The sequence below is a fragment of the Populus nigra genome, chromosome 3 (assembly GCF_951802175.1).
Source record: "Populus nigra chromosome 3, ddPopNigr1.1, whole genome shotgun sequence".
Classification (NCBI taxonomy): Eukaryota; Viridiplantae; Streptophyta; class Magnoliopsida; order Malpighiales; family Salicaceae; genus Populus; species Populus nigra.
Genome location: NC_084854.1, coordinates 15,944,979 through 15,967,387, shown reverse-complemented (window position 1 = coordinate 15,967,387; position 22,409 = coordinate 15,944,979). Strand labels below are relative to the sequence as shown.

Genomic DNA, 22,409 nt, shown 5'->3' with positions numbered 1-22,409 from the left:
CCATGAACACTTATTCTGATGCTCTGAATGAGGAACTGAAGAACACCACCCTTAATAAAAGTTTTGTTCATAATGTAAAAATTAAGGAATTTTTTTTGGAAATACAAGATTTCTTCAAGTAATCTCAAGTCTTATTCATCTATGGTTGGATAAAATCTAAAACGATCCATAAAAATTCTTTAACAAGACCTTAGAGATAAATGTTGCTTGATTTCACAAATAAACCATCCAGTTTCATAACATCATAGGCATATCATGATCAGTTTAACCTTTCAATTATAAGTCAGCATCTGTACAGGGAAATGAAACCAGAGATGTACCGAACAGTCTGGGGTCACTCAACCTTCTCCATCAACTTGATGCCATACGCTTGTAAGATGTCCAGTGCTGCAAGACCACCAAACATATCATCATTCAAAAACATATTTCAATGTCATATATTCTCAGCAGCACCATTACCGGAGAGGAGTGGATTTTCATTTACCTGGTACATATACTTCAGGTTCAAAAGGTCTCAAGACACCTCTTGTATTGATCTTGTTCTCTAGCAAGAGCTGTGGAAATTGAAATCAACGTCTTGGTTAGAGCATTCCCTGAAAACTGATGAAAATAAAAATAACAGTACGGGAGAATTGAAGCAAACAAATACCAGAGCTCCAATGGCCACTGGAATACCAACAGTGAGAGCCATGGCAGTGGTTGTTTTCCCATTCCCGGTCCTTCCAAATTCTAGTAGTGTGCCCTTATGGTTCTCTGTAGCTTGGCTGTCAGGGAATTCTACCTCCATTTCATGATGCAAAAGCACCATATCCTGACCATAAATTTCACAAGCGGGAATTATTAGTTTCTGCCAAGAACAAGGAATCATTAAAAAAAAAAAAAACTGAATGATATGACACTACGTATATTATTTTACTGCAAGGTGCATACCTGTTCTGTGCTGGAATAGGCCAACCTTTCTTCCATGCGGTAACAGGTAACATCAAATGCACTTTGGCAGGAGAAAGGAATTTCTGTCTGCTCATGAAGTCCTAAATATCTAGTCCACATGGTAGAACAATCTTAGCTACTTGATATGAGTATGTCACAGCATGCAAAGCAGTTGATGATGAAGAAAATTACTACTGATTGGAATAGGTTTATGCAATTGCAGCTATTCCACCATTTACTATGCATCTCAGCCCGAAATTATGCACTGTTAGTTTCTCCAGCAGAATGTGATAGCTTACATAATGGTTTTGGCCGTCCTTGCTGCCGTTCCTTGATCTTTGCAATGCCCAAGTGCAACAATTCTCTCACTAATGTGCTTCTCTCCTAGCAGAACTCCATCCGGAATTTCACTAACAATGTTTAGCAGTCCACAAAGGAATCTTTTGAATGAGGGTCTCTGTCCATGTCTTAAAACTAGATGAGATTCAGTATTAAATAGACCAATACTTGCAAGTGTTCCCATTATTTCGCCAAACCCTACACAAATAATCAGAAAATAAGTTCTAGACGGACATACAAAGTTCCTTGCCCCCTTTTTTTTGAGGAAACCAAGCATTTCAGAGAACAGGAAGCCAAGACAGTTGGGTGAACTAGGAGAAGAAAACCACTTCCATTTTCAGCTATGACAAAAAAAGTATCTTGGATTTAGTTCCTCGGTTAACAAGGTCCTAGTACTCAATCTACTGAAAGATAATTTTTGCAATTATATTTTCTTAGAGATCAGCTTAAATAATACATATTCGAAGGAACCAAAGACATGTTATACCTTCATAGCGGAGCGTTCCACGAAAGATGGTGGATGCTTCATCTTCTATGCCATACAGTTTTCCATAAACTAAAGAATTGCGATTTGGAAGACATTCTAATGCAAAAGCTGGAAAATTCAGTAACCGAAATTTGAAAGCTGAATCATAAAGTTTCTCACCTGCAAGTTCAAACAATAAAGTGAAAAACAAATCAGAAAAGAAAAAACTTTGAGAGATTAAACATTGATTCTTTTGAGTGATCATATAGCCTTCTATTAAAAGTGTAGTTGCGGTTGCTTTTGAAAGTGTTTTTCACTGGGAAATGTATTAAAATAATATTTTTTTATTTTTTAAAAATCATTTTTGACATCAGTCCATTAAAATGATCTAAAAACACCAAAAAAATATTAATTTGAAGCAAAGAAAACAATAAAAAAAAATTTTGAATTTTTTCAAAAGCGCTTGTGAAACGCAAAAATTATTAGTAGCCAGCCATAACATTTATGTATGAAATAAAATAAAATAATAAATATGTGATTGTCATGTAAATAAATTAGATACATTTTGCTGATAAAGGTGAAGTATGATTTTTTCTTGCAGACATGAGAAATATTCCATTTCTGGTCTATAATAAGAAACAAAAAAGATACATATCCTTCTACTTGGATTTATAAATTTTCCTTATTCCAGGCCACTTACCATCAACATGCACAATTTCACCATGATTTTTATATGTGGCCGGATTGCGCCCAGATCGGATGGCTCCTGCGGGACTCCAGCTGAACAACTAAAAAGGTCAGTAACTGCTGTAACCCATTTTAAGTTAGAATTACTGCAAAAGAAATCTTCCTTCAAAATTATTTTCTATAAGAGAACATTTAATGAATCTTCCTTCTTAATTTGCAGTCAGAAACTTTTACAATAAGCACAATTTATGCAGTGTGATAATGAACCAACAGTGCAGAGAAATAAGAAAATCAATTACACAAGAGATAGGGAGATAAAGGTGAACATTTGTCAAAGTAAAGGGAAGAACAGCTGACCAAATTCTGGATCGTCTCTAGGGTATAAAATGATCAAGAATACAACTGTCCATTCATATTTAGAGGCACTTATTCAGTGAACAATCCAATACTTAGCTGTAACAGAAAACAATGGTACCAGAGTGGGAAAGGAAACAAGAAAGAAGTTGGTGATTTAAGAGTTGCTGAAAAAGCCATCTCAAAGATATCTGTTTAAAAGAACCTTTAGGCCACATAACGAGCTTTACCTATTTCTCTCATTCTCTCTTGCCTTCTGTTAATATATTAGACTTAGTTGCTTATTAGTAACCACTAGCATGAGCATCTACTTGTTTACAGGCCAAATCACAAGAAAATAGAGAATCCTGGTTCTCTAAGCCAATGCAGTAGTGATCCAGCAAAGTCATGAAGGTACCGAAGAATATCCAAACAAATTGGAATATCAACAAAAACTTATAAAATCACACTTAAGACATTCTAATCCTATAGTTTAACAAGTATGTCATTGTCTATTATCTTACAAAAGGGCAAGCGTACTTCAAAGGGAATCAATACAACAGCATTACAGCTCATATTAAAAAAAACAGGTCGTTTTAGTCAACAGTACCCATGAGATTGTAAAACTCACTGATCAGTGTTGATTTGTGATAGAGCAGTTAATTTTCCGGATCTCCCTGATTAATTCACAATGATATGGAAACTCAATCATACTGTCCAATTGCATGGTGATGTGCAAGTCCACTTAATTTCCAATACCCAGCAAAAACATGAGAAGGAAAACCACCAGAAACAGCAACTTTCAAGGAAGCCGGGCCACAAAGCTAGGTTTTTATAGTGTAAGCAGTTTCAGGAAATACCTGAATTTATATGCTAATGGGTTATTTGCAGCTGCTGGGGATGGGAGTCCTCCACAATAAGAAGTGAAGGACTTTATTCTCCCTTTCCGAACACGTACATTGTTGATCATCTTCATTGCCATCATATGATCTGAAAACAATGTGTAATTACGGATCAAAACAAAAGCAGGTAACAGGAAATCATGTGTACATTTTGGTTTTCAAATATCTGCTGGGTTGTTATTTTTAGATATTAATAACCACAGATACAAAGAACAAATGAAAGCTTGAAGGAAAAAAATGGCTTCAGTTTGATGAAAAATTAATTAAAACTTATATGAGAAATCTGAATACAAGACTATAAATCTTCATGGCTGATGTTGGAAATGTGTTCAAGTCATTAAGTTGCATGAAATGATAGTAAAATATGATGAAAAAATATGGACAGAATGATGCTCTAAATTTCAGGAAGGTCCTTTTGAAGTCAACAAATGCATCTATACTGGATACCTCCTGATTATGACTCTACATGAAATTAATAATTTTATCATGCTAAGGATATTGTAAACTGGTAATAAGTATGTTAAGCCTTTGGATCTCAAAACATAAAACTTCGATGTTTGGTCTTATAGCAAAATCTAGAATGAAAACTGACCTATGTATTTGCATATATATGCCACCGTGTGTTTATGTATTTTTAAAGGAAGTTGTTGATCGGCACATGTCATTCATGTGCTTATGTTTAGAAATAGAAGCTAGCCTTGAAAGGCTTAGCTGGTTGGTAAATTGGTTTGCTCCCATGCTATCATCAGGGATTGAATCCTACAAGAGGCTGCAGAAAAAATTCTTTTGTGAATGCACTGGTCTAGGTGTGGATGGCCTACTTAAGAACTAAGCAGACTACCAGAGGGACTTGGCCCCCCCCCCCCCCCACCAAAAAAAAAAAAAGAGGAAGAAAAAGAAAAGGACACCATGGAAGCATACATTATCAAGGAAAATGTGAGATATAGTAACAGTGTAATACATGATTTTCTTTATAATGGAAATTACCAATTCCTGGATCCAAACCCATCTCGCCAAGAATAGTAATATCAGCAGCTTTTGCCTCTTCATGTAGAAATGACATAGAATCATCAACGTAGCTTGCTGTGACAAGATGCTTTTTAAGCTGAATCAAGAGACAAGTCATGTCCTTAGCTAGAAGAAAGAAATAATGTAAAGCATATGCAATATTTCTAACATATTCAATAAATGACATTGAACTTCAAGAATTTGTGGAGACAACAAAAACAACTTGTATGATGAACCTCATTTTAGTATCAGGCTTAATTTTCCATCAAAATCAAAGTGAACGGACTACGATGCATAATGAATATCAATAAAGAGTACAATACCTTGATGCATGCATTAGCTATGATTATGTGGCAACTGGGGGGAAGTAAGCTGACAACAACCTCAACCTGCACAAGGCCAAGAAAAACATTGGCAATATATAAAATCATGATCTGGCACTTATCTTATCTTATCTTGGGAAAAAAAAACATGTTATGGTGAAGTTGCAGTGATTTGTACCACATTGCAGCCAGTTAACAACCTCTGCCTTATTCTCCGGTTGGTAAAGTATCATTCTAGGTGCATGCTATTTTTTCTTAGGTTGTGAAGCCAACACTCATCTAAGTGTCATTAAATTGATAATGATAGAATTTATCATCACAAAATTGTTTCTCAAGAACTAGTGCAGCCAATTTCTGATGAATATATGATATATATCCCTTTGAATCATATTGCATAGAAAGAGGACTTTACCTGTGAAATATACTTGCAAAGACTTTCTTCATCCTTCACATCAAGCTGAACTGCCGATGCATTAGGAATTCCATCTATAATCTGCACCAGACCAATTAATATTATGTCAGAACTTTCAAATGAAAATAATAGCAAGCACACCAAGTTAAAGCTTTTGAATGCAAAAGAATAATAAGCACAGCAATTTATATCTGAATAAATACAACATTGACATGGATGCACAGATATACCCATCATTGTTATCGTTACTACTAATTCACATCCTTGAGACTAAATTTTGTCATTATAACATAAGTTGAAACCTTGATGTTCTCACCAGAAATTGATAAGGTAAGTTCTCACCAGAAATTGATAAGGTAAAGTTTAGAGGGTTTTTTCTCAATTATACCTCTTCTGCATCCTTAAGATAAAGAGAAGCAACGACAACTTCGACTACATTCTGCCCTTCAAAATCAGTATTCAGACATGCCTTGCACCATTCACGAGATGAAGTGTTTTCATTTGATGTTAAAAGCTCAACAGCTGGTCGACAGACGCGGCCTGCACCAATAATTAGAACAGCGGCCTTCCTTTTTGTATCATTTCCCTTATTCATGTCATTCTGCTTGACTTTACCAACCTTCAAGGAAATTCTATTTCCTTCTTTATTTAAAGTTCCATTACTTTCATCTGGATTGGCAAGAGAAGTTAAAGAATCAATAATTTGATTCAGAACTGCCCTATCATGTGCACCAACCTGTCCAAAGCAATAGGAAAACCTGTCATGAGGTTTGAAGAAATCCCATGTTGGCAATATGCAATGTTTTTTGCTTATGGTTATTAGGTTCAATAAACTTTCCACTTCAATCTTTAATTATATGAGCGTATAAAAATAATCGCTAATTTTCTGAGCACATCAACAAATAACTAGAACATCAAAAGGCAGCTATCTGTCAAAATTATTCCTGACAAATAAACACAGCTTTGACAGAGATATTTGCATGATCACAGCTGATTTGTTTCGTGTAAGAAATCAAATATAATTCAAAGATCACTTAGAGATTAAAATAAAAAAGAACTGAAAAACAAACACCAACAACTTAAATTTTATCCAAACATGGGAAGAAATTTCTCTTGCATAAACAGGATCAAACTGAAATAAGGTCTGCTTACTTCGAGATCAGAGTATGACATAGCAGTAGCACTTTGACCCACTTGACACTTAACCAGGTGGAAGGAGCCACCAGCAGCTTCGATGATATCTAATGCCTCATTTATTAGGAACTGATCAAATAAGTGTCCACTCAGAGATACCTGTCAATTATAATCATAAGAGCAGCCGATCATGCGTGAGATGCTGTAAGGAATCCTAGGATTATAAAATGAGTGGCCAATATAATTTCGTGTGGCTTTGAAACGAGTATATCGCAATCAATTATCTTTTATCTTTCCAGCTACTTCAGCTAATCTCTTTATTGAGCTGGCATATGAGGCATCACATCACCAAGAGTTAGAAAATAGAAAACCTTGCTTAAGATGGTCTCTATTGGACTTTTGAATAAGTATATTTTACAAGGAAAAAAAAGAGAAGCAATTAGAATAGAATACAAGGAAAGTCCAAGTCCTGCGTGGGTCCCATGATTTGATTACTCACTATTTTGTGCTAATCTATTTCTTGTTGCTTTTCTCTTGGGAAATAGCATTACTCAAGTTTCTCTATTAAGCCAGTACCCTTGGGAACAATGTTTAGAAGTGTCTACCCATTTCTTTTGGCTATAACCAGAACATGTTGAGAGAGCAGTTCTTTAGTTCCACGAGTTTTGAAAGAAAGTTGGTAAACGGGTGTGATCAGATATTGATTACTATAATAAGAGAAGCCTTTGCATTTTTGTGCTTCCATCATTTGATATCATGAAAACATTTGCTCCATATTTGCTGATGGAGCTAGGTTTAAAACGATGTAACGTTAACTTGAATCTTTGGCTTCTCTACTTTGTTTTCTCAAAGAAATTTGTACTCATTCTCATTTGCCAGCATAAATTATGAAAACAAATACCATGATCTACAAATTATATTTAATCTGGAATACAAACGCGCAAGCAAAACTGAATAACTTACCAAAATACTGAACTTATACTTGCTAGACTTTAAATTTGTATGACTTTCTGCTATATCTCTGCATATCATGAAAAAGCGTTCATGTTATTACTAACAGAAGACAGCATATACATTCTGAATAGACGCAATAGCTTTCACAGATCTCTTGGATCATTTGAATGCATTACAAATTCCAATGACTTGATACTATAGCCACAGGTTTGCAGAAACCTTGTTGCTGGTCAATTTTATTTCATTGCCAGGTAAAACCAGAACTAGTCCTCTAGAGCTTAATATTACCCCCGCCTCCTTCCCTTCTTCGACTATATAAGTTTCAAAGGACAAAGGTGGTTTTCAAACTGTGAGGTTTGATCTGTAAATCTATGTGGTGACATCCAAAACTGGTAGGCAGTAATTCACCGCACAAATAAATAACGTCAAAGAGAAGGAAAGAAAAAATATTATGAAATGGAATAAAAAAGCTTACTCTGAATCAGACTTTCGCATGCGTGGAATGTATTCAAACAAGGGGGCAAGTGCTCCTCCATGGGCTATGCAAGCATTCCTTAAATGTGAAGGTAGCTTAGTAATGTCAGTTGTTGAAGCCAAACTGCCAATAAATTGGGATAGTATGTCTCCGAAATGTTGGGAAGCCTTTCCATGATTTATTGGTTTGGTACATGTTACCATGAACATTGATTAGATAATGCACGAGTAACCTAGACCTATTGCTCAGAGAAAGAACAATTACAAGCTTAAAGGTTAAGGATCAGAATAACAAACCTCTTTTGCAAACTGTGTAGGAAGAATGTCAACGGATGAAAATATCACACCATCACCCTCCATGTCATGGTGATACGAATCATTTAATGGATCATATCTGACAACAATGATAACCAATCAACACAGGAATAGTAAATAGCAATTGAAAGTTATTGTTGGCCAGGATGCATGTTAGAGCCTCAGCTGGTGAAGGTGTGAAGCAAACTACAAATACAAGAAAACCAAAATCCAAGCACACTAAGTGGAATCAGCAGAGACAAGCCACACTGTTTCTCTTTAGGGAGACAGTTGAAAGAAAAGTTTCATTTTGAGTTTCTGTTAATCATTTGTGACAATTTCCTTCTTAGGTTCCATCATCCTTTGGGGTTGCACATCTTCCAAGAGCAATTTTTAAGGGGTGTAAAAGTTGGTTTTTAAAGATGTTCGCTGTATTCATAAATTGAAGGGTTAAATGTTATTAGAAAGAGAGAAAATAATTAAATGAATTAATTTATGCACCATCTCATAATTTCCCCCAAATGGGATGTTAGATTGATGTTATTTAAGATCTTAGTTAAAGCTACGCAAGCAAACAAGCGTAGTAAAACACCTAAACAACTCCCTGCACAATCATCACCATCTCCAATTTCAGTCAAACTAAACAAGGAAAAAATCAATGAAGCACAGGACAAGAAAATAGTCGGCATACCATGTATTTCATGAAATACAAGAAGCTACAAGCGTAATACCTCACGAATGGTGAGTCAATTGATGTGGTTTGGTTAATGAACTCTAATGAGCCCTCAATATCACAAGTTATGTCAGCAATTCCAATAAGCGGACAACCTCTCCTCGTTAGATCTTGAAGCTGCTGGGTACTCAGCAACCGAGGAAATCTTTTTTCCCAGTACATGCAATTGACTGCAGTACAGTAAAGATAAACAGTTACTGATAGCACACAATGATTCTATAACTAAAAGGACAGAGAAACACCTTTTGATCCGAAGTTGGGTCATTTATAAGCATAAATCAGGAGCTTGAGCTCAAAAATTATTTTTGAAATAATCTAATAAGGCTTGACAATTTGGAGGTCAACAAGGAAATCCATCAGCAAGAGCTCGCTTGTAATAGCAGAAACTTTACTGTGTGAACTCAGAAATGACAATAGTTTACGGAAAAATAAATATTATACCAATAACAGATGCATATGGGGCTATTTTTTCATGGAAAATGGGCTTGTAGTGCTCTGGATGTGCATAATAGTCTGTCTGCACCGAAAACAAAACACCCATGGTCAGAATAGTTCAAATTTAACACATACAATCCCAATGAATTCAAAGAAACCAAGTGTTCACTCTTACTTGAATATCAATGACTTCCAAGGCTTTAAAGAATTACTAAGACAATTTGCATCTCAAAAATTAGGAATCTAATAACTGATTAGCACTTTAGGTTATCAAGCAAACTATAAGTGAATTGATTGTCCTTGGTATGCTAAGAGTTAATCAAGGAGCAGCTCAAATCTATTGAGGCTGACAGTAAGGCAGTTCACACAAAGATGAGATATCAACTCTATAAACGATACACCACAAGACCTAGTAGAAATGTATCATGCACTTTGGCAAGGGAAAAGATAGTTGATCAGGTATGACAGACAGCAAAACCAGAAACAGAAATACTGGAGAATCTTACTTTATCAAATGTTTTTGAAGAATCTAGGTGTTCAGCCATGCCTTGACAAGTGACAACACAACCATATACTTGGAAAACTCTCTTCGAAGCCTTTTCAGGTGGAATGAGATCCCTGCCCTAAGCAAAAACAAGAAGTTGACTTAGGTGAGCGCCAAAGAAATGTTGCTGAGCAAAATAGCAAAAGAGACAGCGAGAAAATTGAAATGATGAAGAACAGGAGTACATGGTATCATTTTTAAAGTATAGTGGCAATAAATTAGAACGAAATGATAACTGAAGACCCCTATAGAACTTTCTGTGGTGTCTAGTCAGATTTTTCTGTTCATCTTAACCTGTTCTTTAAAAAAGGAATCAGGTGGTTTCTTCTGCCAAAAAGTTGCTCAAAACTTACTTGTGCAAATAGCTCTGGAAGTCTGCTTGGATCAACAAAAGTGTGTGGAAGAAGCTTAAATATCTCTTGTGCGCCATGAGAAACTATTAGGAAAAAGAAAAGACAAGAGAGACATACTGCATGAGAAATACATGCCTTTAAAAGTTTGCAGCAGAAATCATTGTGTTTGCGTGTATGTGGAGCAATTTAAATGTATAAACATGAAAATCAAATTCCACTGCAACTAGTAATTGAATTAACAGCAGCACTTAAGAAACATGTAAAAAACTTCAGAACAGAATGATATATCATCAAGTGATCTAAGAGTGCAGAGACTGAACTTAATACCACGATCCACATCTTTGATAGCAACAATATTGAATCTGTCAGCTAAGGACATCATGGATGTTTGGAAAATAGAATATAAAGTAGCTCTTTACAATACCATTTCCATTTCCAGATCCGGTGAATATGAATACCAAAGGACAGATTCCTGATGGCAATCCAAAAGTAGCGATCTCTTCTCCAACAGAAATAACAGCAGCTTTGGCAGCAGCCAAGGATGAATACATGTAAGCTTCACCCAATGAGAGGAACGGTGTTGAATATCCAAGACTTAGATAACCTGAAGAAAAATTTTAGTAATAAAAACAAAAGGGTTAAAATCAACTCCAGCTGGAATATTCCAAACATAGTAGAACAGGATCATCATTTCAGCATCACTAAATGAAATAAGGCCCTATAAACATAAACATCCTCCTTGTACCGGAAGTTAAAAAGAACAAGAAGGAAAAGGTAATTCCACAACCCTTTCCCTCAAAGGAGAAACAGGGAAGAAGTGTGCAGAAGTAATTGTGATGTATGCGAACAAGCTCTACAAAAACGAGACATAAAAGTGCATAACAACAGTTCATCAAATCAACAGTGTAAGATCAGTAAAGAGGATTCCAGAAGTGGAGCATACGCTTTCCTAATCCACCCAAGAAATCAATGAACCCGGCTCTGCCAGCAAATTTCCCAAATGCAAGTAACCTTTTACCATGGTCCCCAACAATGAGTTCATAGTCATACAATGACACCCTCTGAGCTAGTACCTACATGACAGAGAAATCAGCATGAGCAAAATTATCACCATCAATTTATCACAGCCAACAAGGACATGAACACAAAGAAATACCTTATCCAACAAAGGCATGTTATCTTTCTGAGCCTTGTGAGTATGAGAGAAGAAGGCATAAGCTCTATCATGAAGAATCATATCCAGCTGCACTAAAACCAAAAAAATCCAATCAAACTTCCTAACATAGTTACCCTTCAAAACCAGAGAACATTCGATCTCATCACCTTGGGCTGCTTAATTCCCACGATGAGACCACATTCGGACAAATCATCCGATATCTGACAGCCAACATCCTCATACATCGCATCATGGTGAATACGCTTCGTCGACGGCTGCACAATTATCCGAGCCACCCCAGTTTTATCCTTCCCGCTATGCAAAAGTCGAGCACAATGAGAGGGGGTCAGAGGCGCCCTTCTTTCCCACTTGTTCACTGACTCCGAGAGGATTCCAACAACTCCATTACCAAGCATGGTGTACGTACCTTCTTCCCTGTTCTTCCTGAATAAAGCAATCATACACTGAGAATTATAATTTAAGATAACCTTGCTGCAAGATGACGAAACAAACCGTTCCTTGATATGCTTGATTTTGAAACTATTTATGCCATTCCAAACAAGATAACTTTCAAAATAAAATTAAAAAAATATTAAAATAGAACAAAACCAGTTGCACTTGCAAACGCAATCAAACAAATTATTTAAAAACATACCCTCCAATTATCGTCTCGATAAAAAACAGAATCGATCAATAAATAAATATATGACGACGGACATGCTTGAAAGTGAAAGAATAATTATCCAGATTTTTTTATTTCTTCCTAAGATTTGGAACAAATAATGCATGCATGGATTACATCAACAAATATAAATTTTGAACAATTTTCTTATATATATATATAAAAAATAGTCATGGCACTATTCGAGGAGGATCACAGTACTTGAAACTTTATTGATCAAAAACCCCACAGTGATCCCCAGCAGCTTTACACTTAAACATGAAAAGATAACCAGAGAATAAATATAAAAAATTAATCGTAGTGCTGATTCATAAAAAGAAAAGAGAAGAGATGAGAGATGACCACCTTTTAATCACAAAAGTCTTAGTCCCTCCACATTTAAAAGAGAGACGACTCTGTTTTATCTTCCTCTTGTTTATCTATTTTCTGTCAGAGAAAGAGAGAGAATCTCTGATTCTGATTCCGGGCGTTAAAAGGGAGTGCGGATGCAAGTGCTAGAACAGGTCATTCAATGTGACATCAACATCGTATGTATTACAGCGAAAAAAATATTTTTTTATTTTTAAAAATTATTTTTAATATTATTATATAAAAATATAAAAAATTAAATTTTAACCGACAGTGACTAATAAAAAGATATTTTAAAATATTGTAGTAATTATTTTTATAAAAAATTATTTTTTTATTTTTAAAAAATTATTTTTAATATTATCATATAAAAAATAATTTTTAAAAAATTAAGTTTTAATCAAAAGTGCGAAATAAAAATGTATTTAAAAATGTTATAGCGATTATTTTTATAAAATATTTTTTGATTTAAAATATTTTAAATTAATATTTTTATTTTTATTTTTTAAAAATTATTTTAATATTAATTCATCAAAATATCTAAAAGTATAAAAAAATAATTTTAAATTAAAAAATTTCAAAAGTTTTTAAAATGCTACCTCGAGTAACTTTTTCTTGATTTTTTTTTGACGGAATTTGAACTAAAGTACAAAAATTTGAGTAACAAATAGTTTTATGGGATAATTATTTGTGTTTAGGTTGGATTTTTTTCAAAAAAATAACCAAATTAAAATTAAAAAAAAAGCTGAAATCGGGTCAAACCGATCGATTTTGGTTTTGTTCTGTTTTTTTAGGATAAAAACCGGTTCAAATCGATTTGGCTCGGTTTTTCTAGTTTTTCTGGTTTGGCTCAGTTTTTTCCGAGTTTGGCTCGGTTTTTTCGGTTTTTTGCTTATAAAACTGAAACCACACCAAACCGTCTGGTTTTTTAAAATTTTAATCAGTTTAATTAGTTTTTTCGGTATAATTTTTTTTAATATTTTTTTAATTTTTTCAGTTTAATTAATTTTTTAGTTTCTTTACTTGTCCCTTCACTTTCGTGCTGCTATTTCAGAGTAACATGCGTTACGGAGTTTCAGTTTATTTGTTTGTTTTTTCTTGAGAAAGGACTTGTGTGTGACTAGAATCATTCATATGATATGGATATGGATGACGTAATTAGCAAGAAAGTGGTGGGTCCACACATTTTCCATTATGTTGTGCTTCGTTCCATTCGTGAGTTATCTAACAACACCCACCCACACTGCTTTCTTGGTGGCAAATGGGACAAGTTAGAAGAGGAACACCGTGGCGTCACGTTTTCCTTGTGAGAATCCCAGACTCCTTCCCTTCCGATTTTTTAAGATAAATTAATAAAATGATATATGACATATTACCACCTATGCTAATGTTAGATTTTTTTAATGTAATATTTATAATTATTTTATGAATAATTATATATAAACCTAATAAGTATATTTTTTTAAAAAGCTTTGGCTCATGAATATTCAATGAGAATAATTTTTCATATTAATTGTTTCATATAGTCATAAAAAATATAATTAAAATATATATTTTTTGTTTGCTGAAAATTTCTATATAGATCGTGATAAATTCTTATTTGAAAAATCAGTATTCTGATAGAAAGACATGCTTTAGTCAAAATAAGAAAAATAAATGAATAATAAAAAGGAGATTTTTGACTAAAGAAACATTTTTTCTCCTACTAAATTTAAACCATTTATATTTGTAAGATTATCTATTTTAATTGCTTTAAGTTTTCATTTAAATAACCATGCTATTCATAAGAAAACATTTTTTATCGAAATTAAAAAATTACATTAACAAGAAAAAAATAATTTTATCTAAAAAGCATATTTTTTATTTCAAATTTTTAATCATAAAGTGCACGGGAAAAAAAAACAAGTGGCATCCTATAAAGTTTAGAAAACAACTAGGTTTTTTTTGCCCACATTATGCTACAAGTTAAATAAAAAATATAATCATAAATAAAAGTTGTTAAAACCGTAATAGATTATTTGATATTATTATTAAATATGACTCAACGAGTTAATCTTAAATTTTATCAACTGGATTCCTTGCTTAATTCGAGTTTAAAATTAACCCGCATTAAAGTTTCTATAATGTATTCCACATAATTTGATGAGTTCAAAGGTGACCTGGAAGACTAATAAAAAAACATGATTTGTATAATAGCCTAGCCCAACCTATCATATATTGTTCACTTTGGGTCTTATCGCCCTCACGATTTTGTTCTTGGTGATGCAAGTTTACTTTTAAACCTGACACCCCAAAACCCGTATAACAGGTCAGCGACCAACACTACTCATATAGCCTTGGTTTTAGACACTCGCTTTCAATGTAGAATATCATAATTTGACTTGATAATATAATAACAAAAACAAACACCTGCAAAATTAAATACTAACTAAATATCATGATATTTGTGTTAAACTATGATAATGACATAGACGAGAACGAAGGATAATCAAGTTTGTTACATGTCAAAATCTTTAAAACCCAAAAACATTATAAGAGGAAAAAAAAAACTAAATGACTATAATAATTTAATAGAAAAAAAAATAAACTAAAAAAAATCCCCTTTAAATAGGAAAAAAAACTCTAAAAGCATCATACTAAAGAATAGATAAAATAAAAACAAGAAAATATATATTCTTCTAAAAAAATATATGCATTAAATAAAAAATAATCTCATAAAATAAATTATGATAATTAATTTAAAATCAACAAAACATTAATGAATGAAATTGAAAAAAAAATCTAAAAAACACTCAAATGAAAAGAGAAAAAATTGAAAAATAATTTTTATATTCTTAAAAAGGCTACCTCCTTAATTGATGACAAGCGGGGAAAATACAGGAGGTAAAGGTCATACGCAAATCTCTCTTCGAGAAATGAGGTGGAAGGATTTCGAAGTTCAATTTCTAAAGTAGCCCAAAGCAAGTCCCGAGGGAGACTGAAGCCCCCTGCGCGAGTTTATATGCGACCATGAATCGGCCCATTGAGCCCCTCCTCGGCCTCTGTTCAGTTGTGGAAAATAAAAGAATTAAAAAACATGGTAAGGTTCTGGTTTCCCCCAGAAAGTCCTTACTCTCTCTGGCTCTTTTATCACCCTCCCCGCCTGTCTAATGCTTCATTGATTCCCTTCTGGCTTCTACCCAAATGATCAAAATGGCTGCCCAGTCGCAAGCACACTCCCGAGTCCCAGACGACACTGTTTACTACGCTATCTTCCCGGACTCCTCTTCCCTCTCTAATCCCTCCGCTTCCTCTCAATCCCTCCACCTCTACCTCCAAATCCTTGACTTCATTTCTCCTTACACCTCCTCCTACATCTGGCAACACGAACCCTTCTCTCTTTCCCTCTCCTCCTCCTCCTCTCCCCCTCTCCCTCACCTCCACGGCAAGCTCCGCTTTGGCGACAACATTGAAGATGAGTGGTTCACTGTTTTCCTTCTCTTCCAAATCTCTCACCACTTCCCTTCTCTCTCCATTCGAGTCTGGGACAACGATGGTGAATTTCTCCTCATTGAAGCTGCCTTTCATCTCCCTCGTTGGATTAACCCCGAAACCAGTGATAACCGTGTGTTTATTCGCCGCGGTGACATCCATATTGTTCCGAAAAGCCGGTTACCCAACCCGAAGTTGATCGATTCCTTGAAGTTCTTGATAGACTGTGAGGGTGAGTCACGTGCGGCGGAGTCTGTTCAGATTGCGGTGAAGGGTCGGATTTCTGATTATCCAGAAAGAGCGAGGCGAAATATGCATCAAGCTAGGGTTAGGGTTCCGGTATCGGTGGCACAGGTCTTAAAGCAGGAGCCGTGCTTGATTTCTTTGGCGGTGGAGGGGTTTTATGATAGGGATATTGATACAATGAAGTATGCGGCAAAAATGGAGAAATTTCTTAGTAAAGGGAAAGAGGAGGAGTTGGTTTGTGTGGTGATAAAAATGTCTAGAGCTATGTATGCTCAGTTAATGCAGCAGAAGTTTCAGGCACCCAAGTGCTATCGTATGCCAAATCGAGGAGATGACGTGGGTGCGTATCTGGAGGCGGAGTTAGGTATGAAGATTGCTTGTGGGTTCGAGATGATGTATCAACAGAGGAAGAGGGAAGGAGAGGAGGGTAAAGGGAGCACGTGGTTGAAGTACAAGGAGAGTTTGGAGAGGAGTGGGTATTTTGAAGGATTTTTGCCAGGTTCGAAGGATTACAAGAGGTTGATGGAGAATGCTGAGGGGTATTACCGAAATAGTACCTTGTTTTCGAGGACCAGGTATTTATTTTTCTTGATAATGCAAGAGTTTCTAGTGCATGGTTTGTTTATATGATTGTGGTCAAACTCTAAATAAATTGCTGAATTGGTTATCCCCTAGCAGAGGAAACATGATTGGCCAGCAAAGCTGGAAGATTCATGAATTGTTAGACATCAGGTTCCATCTTCTAGTTTTGTAGGAAAATTGATTATCTGTTGCAGTTTGTAGAAATGCCATGCATCCAGCATCACATCTCATTTTTATAATTGTTTTTAAATTTTCAAATATGAGATGTGGATGCCACAATATCAATATATTAATGGCTCTTGGAAGCCTTTTTCCTTCGAGTTATGCAAAATAAACCTGATTCCTATTTGATGTTACACAAATGTAGTGTTGCTTTCTTTGGTTGTTGTTGTTTAGTCATTTCTAATGATGAAATGCTATTGCAGTCAAATGATGAGTGCTCCAGTGAAACGGATTGATGAGATTCTTGCTTTACCACACTCAGCTGATGATTTTAGTTGCCAGGAGGTTCCACCTTCTGATGATGATTCTTGGCTGTATAGTGGAGAAGATGAGTTGAATGCTGCTCTACAACAGAGACAAAACGAGATGGATCTCTACAACGCCAAACATAAAAAGAAACAGATGCCAAAAGAGTCACAAGATGCTGGTCCTTCATCCAGTAGTAATTTTGATGATTTTGATCTTGGTGAAATGGCAAAAGCTATGCAAGCATTCGTGGATAAAGCATCAAGTTACAAGGGAGCAGAGGTTCCAGAAAACAGGTTTGCACATAAACCCTATGGCGTCTGAATTGCAGAAATCCTGTGCCTAAACTCTAGTTTAATTGTATAATTCTAAAAGATCAATGCTCAAATGTATCTCCCTCATGAAAGTTGTGTTTTTTGGTTGACATTTTTATTGACTGTGATTTTTAAACTTGTATTGGCTAGACAGTGTTGTACCTTGGTGACTTTAGTATTAGGAATTCCTGAACTCCAATCTGCCCTAGCTTGGGCTGTACATAACTTCCTGATTTCAATTCAGTTTGTGTAAACATAGTTTGTCAGGCCTTAACTTGCTTACCCCATTTCAATTTTTTTAATCTTCTTCTTCTTCTTTTTTTTTTTTTTTTTTTGATTATCGTGGGTGTCCGGGCCAGCTTGCGCGCACCTCGACTAATCCCACGGGTCCTGAAGTTAACGACCATGTAAGCCTCCAGTGGCCATCATATGAGCAGCCATAGGGTTTGAACCTGAGACCTAAGAGGGAGCAAACCCCTTAGTCCCAAGCTTTTACCACTAGGCCACCACCTAGATGGTTTAATGGTGGTGGGGTTAGATAGAACTTACTTGTAACCATTAACTCCAGGATAATGCACCATAACTTGTATGTTGATGTAGTATACCTGGTAGAAAATTAAAGTTTTCAAGCCACTGGCTTTTCTTGCTTGTTAGGATCAGATTTTTTGTCATTCCTTGTTCAGATTTAAAATGATTTGATGTGAAGTCATTACATAGATTATATGTTGTTAACCTTTTGATTTAAAGCCTTGCATGGACATGTTTAAGATGCTGCATACCCATTCATTCAATGAAGTAAAGGAATAATGCTTATTTTCAGTTGCTAGTTATGTGATTAGAACACCATTGTTGATCTCTGGTTGGAGCTATGATAGTCTTTTCTGAATCATGTTGCTTATGTACTCTAGGGAACAAGAGGCATCAACACCCCTTGGTTAGACTAGAGATTTATTCCCTTCTCCCTTCTTATATTTCAGCCTAAATTGCCTGTATCTGATCCATGCTGCACTGTTCTTTAGATTGGATCAGCAATTAAGCACAACAGTCATGTATTTTGCTGCTTTTATTTGAAGGAATATGAAAGAGGTGGACCTTGATGTGGAGTGTTTTCTAAATGACATGGAATCAGTAATGAAGCGCTATGGCCCTAAAGACGGTGCTGCCGATGTTGATTCTGAAGAAGCATCCTCATCTGACATGGATTTTGGTATGTTTATTCTTTAGTTTATTATGTTGCATAAATTTCTTTTTTCTCACATGTGCTGCTTGTGGGAATCATATACTTTCTTCCTTTTGTGTTAGCTGGTCAAGTCTCACATCATTTTAATCTAGAAGCAGCAACACAAATCTAATTAGCTTTTCCTATACTTAAGGAGCTCTCTGTCTAGAGGGTAGTGATGTTGGTCGGAAAATTTTATGTGGTCCTTTGATTTCTAAATCTTATGGCTAGACTTATTACACAATAATAGACAACAAAGCTACAACTAAAATATGATGCCTGACGGCATAAGATAACTGCCAGTTTGCTGTTTTTGCAAGAATTTGCATGCTTTTTTAAGAGGCTTTTCTGTTAGCAGCCAATTGTTTTTTATTTTTTGAGTAGGATGGAGTTTGGTTGGGATGAGTGGCTGTGCTGGGAGCTTAGTAAACTTTCAAATTGTTATAAATCACATGGCTTAATCATGCACATGGATGCCTATTGTCTGGATGTTTTGGGTTTTTCCGCTCTTTGTTGTGTTAGCACATAAAGCCAACTCCTCTTTGCTAGAGAATATTTAGTTAACTTGCATGAGCTCCAAAGTATATTTGGTGAATTTAGATCAAGTTGAAAATTTATACTGAAGTAAGGTGCATGTTGTGATTTTTCATTTGGGAGATTCAGTAAGGTGAAAAACAAACCCTTATTTAGATGTTCTTGTACTAGCCATCATGTTTTCATATGGCTATGTCATCCAAATTTTGATGCTACATGGATTTCAGAGGCTGACTTTCTTGCATTGTATCTCGAGGTTCGGGATTCTTATCCCAAGACAAACTCTCCATCCTCAAGTTCTTTTTAACCCGGGAAGAATGATGCGGGTCCGCATAATAGATTTTGTAGGGCTATTTATTTTAGAAAGAAACTAGATTATTTGCCCATGCAATGCCATGGGCCGGATAAAAAAAATTTAACCCAAAAATAATAATTTAGGAAATGATTATGTTTTTAAAAAAGTAAAAGAAATTTGATAACCGGATTAAATCTTGATTAATTTAATAATATTATAAAAAAATGAGGTAACAACAACAAAAAAAATAAGCCAAAAAAGATGGGGAATGAAAATAAACTTTTAAGACAAATTTTAAAGCCGCCATCTATTTCACTTGGTTTTTTTCCTTTCAGTCCTTTATTTTTCAATTTAACGCTCCCTAAAAAGAATATACAATTGATTGCTAATTTGGATTCAAAGAGCTTAATTGTGCAAAATAAAAGTTCAAGAATCAATTAAAATAATCGTTGCTGAGATAGTGAACAGTAATCATGCTACTATAAAAGAAAGAGCACTTTTAGTATATACATCTTGTTCGTGCATGCAGCATATCAGCTCTTTTTTGAGACAAAGCATTAGCACATGAATGGAAGGCTCTTTTCCATGTTTCTTTTGGTTCTTAATTTATTACTTGCAACTATTTTTCTCAGATGAGTCTGAAGATGAGAGTGATATTATGGAAGCTTCTGAGGATAATGTGGACGGGGAGGACACTTTCATGAACACTTATTCTGATGCTCTGAATGAGGAACTGAAGAACACCACCCTTAAGAAAAGTTTTGTTCGTACAGATGACCAATTGCCCAAGAAAAACGAGGTAGCTTTCTCATATTTTGCTTGTGTGGAGTCTGCTGAAATTTGGATTAGGCAGGAATATTTTGTTCCTATTCAGTGAAATGCCTTGTAATGTGCAAAAGAAGATACTTGTCTTTCTAGAAGGGTGTTATTTATTTATTTTGCATGTGTTCTTTTCAGTAGATATTTAGAGGAGGTTCAAATGCTCGGTTTATTCATGCTCTGCTCCATGTAGTGTCAAGTTAAAGAAGTTTAAGTAAAATGTTCAGACAATATGCACATTTAAAAGTAGGAATTTACAATATCTGTACTTTTTTTTTTTCCTAGAGTGCCTTGTTGCGTCAATTATTTAGATCAAATTATGAGATATATGAATTTATTCGCATGTAGGAGACATCAAATGCCATGGAGGGCATGGATGAAGAATTTACTCCCGTGGATGTTGATGTTAACCTGGTGAAGAGCCTGCTTGATTCGTATTCATCTCAACAAGGACAACCTGGCCCCACTTCCAATTTGCTGGGGCTCATGGGTCTACAGCTCCCTCAAGATACTACTAAGGGCAAATGAAGCCGTTACATCTTCTCCCCTCATCTCATAGTTCTTGTGCACTGGGGTTCATGATTTTGCGAGGTAACCCATCTGCACTGCTTAGTGTCAACTGAACTTTTAGATGCAGAATTTCCTCATGTAACTAGTGCCTATATACCCTGAACCATCTAGTATAATGTTTGAAGTGTTAATTATCCAATTTGTGGTTTGATCAGTTTGTGTTTAGCCTGACTACGATTGATACTTCTGAATCGGATTATGGATGAGGTGGTGGATGCGATTTTAGGACAGGAATTGAATTTACATGAAACAGACCTGAAAACCAGCGAAATTGCCTAGAGTGGGGTGCGGTATGGTCTGCCTGCGGTAGCACATTTATTGTTGAAAAGGCTTGCCTTCTACTAGTCTCTCTCTTCCATGTGGTCGCATCTCATGTCTGTATTCGGTAAAGGTGAAGACATTGAGAAGTAATTCACCTGCCATTTGTCATTATATAATGAGCTGGAGGAGTTCTGAAGGCAAGATGACGAAAGATACCACCTCATCACTGAGCGAATGGGTTTTTACCCCATGGCTAACAAATCATAATGATGTTTTCGTTGGAGAAATTGTGCTATTAGCATACATAATTAAAAAAATTAAAGAATTGATATAATAACAAAAAGTTTTGTTAAAATAGCATCTCCAGTATAACATTGTTAAATTGTGTTATTTTTTACTTAATTAGTCTACCAAAAATAATAAGAAAAGTCATAAAACTTTCAAAACTATAGGGTTTTGGTGAGATTTTTTATATTTAAAGATTTAATGGTCTATGTAGTGATGGAATAATGAATTGTAAACGTATTGATGAATAATGAATTGAACAGAGCTGCCAATAAGTCCGGATGGTACGGATAACCTTCCAAAATTTGATGGGCATGACTCATGAGCACAATGGGATCGCTTTGGAGCTCCCACTATTGCAGGTACAGGCAAGCGACCATATGATAGATAATTTTCAACAACCGAAGATATTATAAAATTATGTACGACGAAATCAAAAGAAATAAAATAAAATAAAGTGAGAATATGTTTATGTTCAACCAATTAAATCTATTTAATTTAAAAATAAAATTTATTTTAAAAAATAAAATTAACAAAGAACAACAAGTAAAAAAAATATGAGATAACCAAATTAAATAAAAATAAAATAAAGGTCATAGAAAGAAAAAAAAAACAGAATTGAATCTTCAAAAAAAAAAACATTAACTTAACAAAATAAAAATAAAAACCAAAGTAATTCTACGCATATCTCCTGAAGATGAGTTAATTTCTAAAGCTTGCAACCTGTAAAATACTAGGCACAAACTTAATCAAGAAGGTTAAATCCAAACAACTTATATGTTGAAGGATGAAATAGGGTAAAATAAATACCAATCTAGAAAATATTGCAAAGCAAAAA

The 22,409-nt window shown here is 35.0% G+C and overlaps 2 protein-coding genes across 7 annotated transcripts; one reads left to right on the top strand and one right to left on the bottom strand.

Moving 5' to 3' along the window:
- Positions 1-190: 190 nt before the first annotated feature.
- On the bottom strand, positions 191-12,645 carry LOC133690143 (alpha-aminoadipic semialdehyde synthase-like). Of its 4 annotated transcripts, none has more exons than XM_062110351.1 (25): positions 12,505-12,645; positions 11,645-11,921; positions 11,478-11,564; positions 11,265-11,394; positions 10,746-10,925; positions 10,322-10,404; positions 9,931-10,047; positions 9,431-9,506; positions 8,988-9,159; positions 8,260-8,356; positions 7,964-8,130; positions 7,498-7,555; positions 6,553-6,693; positions 5,789-6,136; positions 5,401-5,481; positions 4,989-5,054; positions 4,645-4,762; positions 3,616-3,745; positions 2,436-2,515; positions 1,757-1,915; positions 1,230-1,467; positions 931-1,039; positions 650-811; positions 485-554; positions 191-387 (listed from the first exon to the last, which is right to left on the bottom strand). In XM_062110351.1, the coding sequence occupies exons 2-25, from the start codon at positions 11,891-11,893 to the stop codon at positions 335-337; spliced, it is 3,171 nt and encodes a 1,056-aa protein (XP_061966335.1). In that variant the 5' UTR covers positions 11,894-11,921; positions 12,505-12,645; the 3' UTR covers positions 191-334. The 4 variants fall into 4 exon arrangements, with proteins under 4 accessions (XP_061966335.1, XP_061966336.1, XP_061966337.1 ...); XM_062110352.1 differs by lacking the exon at positions 12,505-12,645 and adding an exon at positions 12,361-12,491; XM_062110353.1 differs by lacking the exon at positions 12,505-12,645 and having other exon boundaries at positions 11,645-11,953.
- Positions 12,646-15,576: 2,931 nt separating this feature from the next.
- Positions 15,577-21,641, top strand: LOC133690022 (protein ecdysoneless homolog). Of its 3 annotated transcripts, XR_009841383.1 has the most exons (6): positions 15,579-16,799; positions 17,232-17,570; positions 18,662-18,795; positions 20,269-20,435; positions 20,804-21,046; positions 21,181-21,641. XR_009841383.1 is itself a non-coding variant. In XM_062110166.1 (5 exons), the coding sequence occupies exons 1-5, from the start codon at positions 15,691-15,693 to the stop codon at positions 20,981-20,983; spliced, it is 1,926 nt and encodes a 641-aa protein (XP_061966150.1). In that variant the 5' UTR covers positions 15,577-15,690; the 3' UTR covers positions 20,984-21,179. The 3 variants fall into 3 exon arrangements, 2 of the variants coding, with proteins under 2 accessions (XP_061966150.1, XP_061966149.1); XM_062110166.1 differs by lacking the exon at positions 21,181-21,641 and having other exon boundaries at positions 15,577-16,799; positions 20,807-21,179; XM_062110165.1 differs by lacking the exon at positions 21,181-21,641 and having other exon boundaries at positions 20,804-21,179.
- Positions 21,642-22,409: the final 768 nt, after the last annotated feature.